This window comes from Apium graveolens, chromosome 10, assembly GCF_009905375.1.
Source record: "Apium graveolens cultivar Ventura chromosome 10, ASM990537v1, whole genome shotgun sequence".
In the NCBI taxonomy this organism is placed as follows: domain Eukaryota; kingdom Viridiplantae; phylum Streptophyta; class Magnoliopsida; order Apiales; family Apiaceae; genus Apium; species Apium graveolens.
The window spans coordinates 183,423,558-183,429,886 of record NC_133656.1 but is presented as its reverse complement, the minus strand read 5'-3'; the positions used below and the strand labels follow the sequence as shown (position 1 = coordinate 183,429,886).

At 34.8% G+C, this 6,329-nt stretch overlaps 1 protein-coding gene across 1 annotated transcript; it reads left to right on the top strand.

Annotated features, from left to right (window-relative positions):
• The first annotated feature begins 548 nt into the window (after window positions 1-548).
• LOC141692630 (beta-galactosidase-like) lies at window positions 549-5,877 on the top strand. The gene is made up of 18 exons (XM_074497522.1): window positions 549-1,059; window positions 1,266-1,361; window positions 1,458-1,570; window positions 1,747-1,813; window positions 1,918-2,010; window positions 2,153-2,296; window positions 2,450-2,538; window positions 2,746-2,851; window positions 2,954-3,041; window positions 3,194-3,312; window positions 3,402-3,566; window positions 3,789-3,964; window positions 4,064-4,173; window positions 4,417-4,526; window positions 4,613-4,723; window positions 4,971-5,081; window positions 5,200-5,408; window positions 5,506-5,877. Exons 1-18 carry the CDS (start codon window positions 886-888, stop codon window positions 5,612-5,614), a joined length of 2,190 nt encoding a protein of 729 aa, XP_074353623.1. The 5' UTR covers window positions 549-885; the 3' UTR covers window positions 5,615-5,877.
• Window positions 5,878-6,329: the final 452 nt, after the last annotated feature.

Sequence of the window (6,329 nt, the reverse complement as noted above, 5' to 3'; positions counted from 1 at the left end):
TGTATTATAAATAAATTTATAAATATAAAATTACGGTGCAGTGCGATTTGAACCACATTATAAAAACGTCAAAGTGTAAACCGCGCCGTAGCGGGCAGTTTGTCAAAAACTCAAACCACGATCGTATCACAAAAATTTAAAAATTGTATTTTACGATGCGGTGTAAGATGATTTGGACGGTTTGTACGATTTAATAATCACTATGTAATATTTATTTATTTTATCACTGTAATATTTATTTATTTTGTTACATGCAAATATATTTTTGGCAAAACCATTCTAGTTATAACGCAACCGAACGAAAATATGCTCCATGTCTTGGGCCTTTACCTAAATCATACTCATGCTAATAGAATCCTGGATCAATTCACGGCATTTCCTCGTTTGATTAATAAAAATACAACAAACAGTCAAAAAGTTGGATAGAAAAACACACTTAAATACTTGATTGGTTTGTACTATATCTAGTTTACGTATAAGAAATGTTGTGTAGGACCCACCTTCCCCCCACAAAATGTGTATAAAAAAGTTGCACACTTCCCCATTCCCAAAACCAAACCAAACTCCCACCATTTTTTCTACCTGCAAATCTCACAAGCATTCAATACACTCCTCAACAAATCAATCAAGATTGTGTTTTTCACACTCATTTCTCATTTTCTTGGAACCCCTTTATTTCAAAAACTTGTTTTCATAGCAGGACCATGCTGTAAACTGAAAAATCAAGAACCAAATAATTTATCAAGATTGTGTTTTTCCTACTAATTTCTCGCTTTCTTGGAACCCCTTTAGTTCAAAAACTTGTTTTTATAACAAGATTATGTTGTAAACTGAAAATCAAGAACCAAGATTTTTTAGCCCCAAATTTATATTTTGCTCATTTCAATGGGTTTTTTATGGAAAATTTCAACTTGGGTTGTGTCTATAGTTGTTATATTATCATGTATTTGCAGTTGTGTTACTTCAACAGTTACTTATGATGATTATGCTATTGTCATTAATGGTCAAAGAAGGATTCTCATTTCTGGTTCTATTCATTACCCAAGAAGCACTCCTGAGGTACTCTTTCCCTTAATGTACTTCACATTACACACAGTTTTTATATGTAACATTTTTATTTGTTGTGGTGTAATCTTGGTGGATAAAAATGGAGTCTTTAATTTTAGTTGTTAAGTTTATTTTCTTATCTTGTAATCTTGGTGGTTAAAAATGGAGTATTTGATTTCTGTTGTTTTGAGTTTATTTTATTGATTTTGTTATTGTAGATGTGGCCTGATCTTATAAAAAAGGCTAAAGATGGAGGCTTGGATGTTATACAAACTTATGTGTTTTGGAATGGACATGAACCTACTAGAGGAAAAGTAATATCGAAATTATAAATTCAATGAGTTTTTGTTGTGTAGTTAGTATGTGTATTTATGCTAAATTGAATAATTGATTGATAATTGTGTTCACAGTTTAATTTCGAAGGGAGGTATGATCTTGTTCGATTTATTAAAGTCGTACAACAAGCTGGCCTTTATGTCCACCTTCGAATTGGCCCTTATGTTTGTGCTGAATGGAATTTTGGGTAAGACACATTAGATTTTATCATGTACCTAATTACTATTATTATGTTCATGTTGCTGGTAATATGTCGTATCCTCCATATTTGTTATTTGTAAATTTTCTAGTTAAGTGTTTGCGTAAAAATAGTGAATCATATGCTGAATTGTCCTCTCTGTTTTATGCTCTGTTTTGATGCAGGGGATTTCCTACTTGGCTTAAGTTTGTACCTGGAATTTCGTTTAGAACAGACAACGGGCCTTTTAAGGTTAGTTATGTAGAAAAATTAAATATTTAGGAATGGTTCAATTTTAGTGCTTTTCTTACCTTTTGACTGTTTTGTGTACTGATCTTCACTCTGATGAAACAAAGGTGGAAATGCAACGTTTTACAGAAAGAATTGTCAACATGATGAAGTCAAACAGATTGTTTGAACCCCAGGGTGGTCCGATTATTATGTCTCAGGTTATTTAGCTATTTTTTTTTTGTTTTGATACTGTAGCCTGAAAAGGATTGCTTTTATTATATTAATATATAGTTTATTATCCGTCAACTTGCAATTAGTCAAGAAGAGTGACGTTTAATATTTGATGATTACGTCGTGCAGATTGAGAACGAATATGGACCGATAGAATGGGAAATAGGTGCTCCGGGAAAATCTTATACAAAATGGTTCTCAAGTATGGCTGTAGGCCTTAAAACTGGTGTTCCATGGATCATGTGCAAACAAGAAGATGTCCCTGATCCAATTGTAAGCAATATTCATTGATATGTGCACCATTTTCTTTTAAAAAGATACTTTGTTGTCAAGTAGTGCACACACAATTGATGAATGAACTACAGACAAATGCTTTTGTTTATATAGCTTCAAAGTTTGAATCATGTTATCTAATTATAATTGCAGATAGACACTTGCAATGGTTTCTACTGTGAAGGTTTTTTCCCAAAGAAGTGGTATAAACCGAAGATGTGGACTGAAGTCTGGACTGGCTGGTAAGATACATTGATATGATCTTCTGTCACAGCATATTATTCATAGTGATTTTCCAAAAGCATAGGATTGGATCTATTTACTATTAGGCTATTGCTTGAGGCCCCTCAACTACTAATACTCCTCTGGTTATTAGTGACACATAATAGAATTATAAAATTTATCGGATGTCCGAAATTGTCCTAAACCCACTGGCTATACATATGTAGGTACACAGAATTTGGTGGTCCAGTCCCTTATAGACCAGCTGAAGACTTGGCCTTTTCAGTTGTACGGTTCGTACAGAATAGGGGTTCTTTCTTTAATTATTACATGGTAAGTCAAAGGTGTTCAAATTACTTTAGCAGAAACTATGTCGTTTAGTAAATGATATCATTTGCTGATCCTTTTCTTTTATTTTATCAACTTATATCTTAGTATCATGGAGGAACTAATTTTGGTCGGGAATCTTCGGGTTTGTTTATTGCCACTAGCTATGACTATGATGCTCCTCTTGATGAATACGGTATGCATAAAAGATCTGAAATTTAGATTAGTAATTACTTGTTTCTTACATTGTGTTTCAGCTATGTTTTTCAGTAAGTAGGTATTTCATAAATGTAAAGAAACAAGCTCATAAAATTGTTTTGGCGTTGTTCATGATGGATCATAAATTAGGATTACCAAGGGAACCAAAATATGGACATTTGAGACTCATGCATAGAGCCATCAAGCAATCTGAAGCAGCTTTAGTATCAGCATATCCAACTGTTTGGTCACTTGGCAAAAACTCCGAGGTTGATATAACTTAGCTGGCTAAAGCTATAATGTTTTTTTTCCTTTCCAGTTTAAGTTGATTTCCCTTCTCACATATCTTTATTTACAGGCTCACGAGTATAGGGCCAAATCTGGGGCGTGTGCTGCATTTCTTGCCAACTATGATACTAGATCGTGGGCAAAGGTTACCTATTTTAATAAGCAATATGACTTGCCCCCCTGGTCCATCAGCATCCTTCCGGACTGCAAAAATGAAGTTTTCAACACTGCTAAGGTAACAAAATATAAATCTAACGCGTTATGCTTTATAATTATAACTTTAACCTTCTTCTGAAAATGTTAACTCTGTCTGCATCATTTATAATTTATAGTGACAGACATTCTGTAAAATGATTTCTATTGCTCTGTCCTTGTATTTAATGTTTCTTAAACCAAACCTATAAATTTTGGTTAGCAATCCTTCAACTAATATGACCCAAAATGATAATATTTGCAGGTAGGTTTCCACGGTGCTCATATGAAGATGCTCCCTGTGAGTGCAGGTTTCCACTGGCAATCGTTCACTGAAGCAGCTCCGACTGCTGATGATGGTGATACTCTAGAAAAATGGGGGTTGTATGAGCAGTTAAATCTCACCAGAGATTCCTCAGATTATTTGTGGTACCTTACAGAGTAAGTATTATCGTCTACTGACACTAAAAATTGTCGTGTCTCTTGAAACATCTGTTTCTACAATAAACTAATTTCATGATCTTACTATGTTCTCTCTAGCGTGAATATAGCATCAAATGAATGGTTCCTCAAGAATGGAAAAGATCCTATTCTTACTATTATGTCAGCTGGCCATACTTTGCAGGTGTTCGTCAACGGACAACCATCAGGTAAATGGACTAATGCGGGGCTAATGATTTTTCCAAAGAACCTTCTTGCAAGATGTCAGATTGCCATAGTTATATTCAAAGTGTATTAAGTTCTCCACAATTTCTCTAAATGAAAGAGATCATAATATTCTTTAAAAAAAAGGAAGAGTTTACTCCTGTTCAGATATCACTTGTCAGTTCTTATCTTTATTTGCAGTGTTTCAGTGTTCGTTAACTTGTAGCAAAATCTCTTTCCAATTACAGGAATTGCTTATGGAAGTCTGGAAAATCCAAAACTGACATTTACAGGCACCATAAAATTGAGGGCCGGCATTAACAGGATTTCTTTGCTGAGCTCCTCTATGGGTCTTGCGGTTGGTTTTTCATACTTTTTGCCTTCGTTTTCTTTTAAGATAATTATGTAAATTGAATTTAAATTACTTTTAAAACTATTTTTCAGAATGTTGGTGTGCATTATGAGACATACAACACAGGAATTCTTGGTCCAGTTACCTTAAAGGGGTTGAATGGGGGAACACGAGACCTAACAAAGCAGAAATGGTCTTACAAGGTTTGCTTTTTGAATATCTACAGCTTCCGTTAACAATTTCGTGTAAATGTGTGCATCTCAAAATTTTAAGAAACCAAACTTTATCAAAAACGTTTTGAGGGATACCATATCTGAAATTTTAAGTGCAATAAATGATCACAGAGGAGTAGAGGACCACTATATATGAAATTTAGACAATGATAGTAAAAGACTTGGGGTACGGATTAAAGACTATATCTTGATCCTGTCTTTCCTTCATGTTGAGCAGGTTGGTTTAAAAGGCCAAACAATGAGTCTTCACACACTTGGTGGAAGTTCTTCTGCTGACTGGCTACAAGGATCATTGGTAGGTCAGAAGAATCCGCTATCCTGGTACAAGGTAAGTTTATCACATTATATTTATATGAGCAAATTTGATATATTTATAGATAGAATTACAGCCATACGGCCCATACATGGTAAATGAGGTTCTAGTATCAATTTTTGAAACTTTGCAGGCTACTTTCAATGCTCCACGAGAATCTGGCCCATTAGCTTTAGATATGAGTAGTATGGGAAAAGGTCAAATTTGGATAAATGGCGAAAGTGTTGGACGCCATTGGCCTGCTTACATCGCTCGTGGCAACAACTGTGGTACCTGCAGTTATGCTGGGACTTACACAGAGAAGAAATGCTTGAGCAATTGCGGACAACCCTCTCAAAAATGGTGAGACTAGCTCCAAACAATTTAAAGTGTCATCTTTGCAACAAAAACAAAAAAGAAGAATTTTGTTAGATTATTAATGACAAACTTTTATTTTCAGGTATCATGTCCCTCGATCATGGTTAAAACCAACCGGGAATCAGCTAGTTATTTTTGAAGAATGGGGAGGTAATCCATTCGGGATTTCGTTAGTCAGAAGAACATTGTGATCAGAAAATCGAAGCTGCTGCTGCAGCGCTATACTATACAGAAGAAAATAAATAAAAATTTATATTTGTATAATTGTATTACAGCTCTAAGAATGAAACCAGATAATATCCTGGTTAATTCAAGCGCCCTTTAGTTGCGGTGTTGAAAATGTATAGTCAATGAAACACCAATTGGCCAAATATAGATTTTGATAATGAATGTATATTACGCCTCATGTAACCAAATATCAATATATGAATTTATGTATTTAGTTTTGTTACAAGGTTTTTCTTTTTTGCTTTCATATTAGTGCATTTTTTTTTGTTTTTCCTTTTCAATATTTCACCCCTTCCCCCAGATTCCAGAAAGTACTTTATTGTGAGGGTTATTTACACATTGACCCTTACAACTTGTCTGAATGGGCACATAAACTCTCAAATAAATTAATCAAATGGGTCAGTTTCAGCTTGGAGGGACTGCCCATTTTGCTTCTTTTTCCTCCAATGACAAAGTAGACCGGTTTTTAACTTTTAACCCTGTTCACGTGGCCCGAGGCACTATGCAACCCCCGTGTTGCGGTTGTTAAGGGAGAGCGTGGGTCAGTTCGGCTCGGTTTTTGGATAAATCCGGAACCGGACCTATATATATGGTTTTAGAAATCGAAAACCGCAACCGCAACCAATTCATCAGTTCGGTTTCGGTTTTAAAAACGCCGGTTCAGTTTTTAATCGGATC

What these genes read in the sequence shown, in the direction of transcription:
- LOC141692630 (XM_074497522.1), top strand. Translation starts at nt 886, where the DNA reads ATGGGTTTTTTATGGAAAATTTCAACTTGGGTTGTGTCTATAGTTGTT. An exon ending in GTCCGATTATTATGTCTCAG is followed by an intron (nt 2,011 to 2,152) that starts GTTATTTAGCTA and finishes TACGTCGTGCAG; the next exon opens with ATTGAGAACGAATATGGACC. An exon ending in AAGTTTTCAACACTGCTAAG is followed by an intron (nt 3,567 to 3,788) that starts GTAACAAAATAT and finishes TAATATTTGCAG; the next exon opens with GTAGGTTTCCACGGTGCTCA.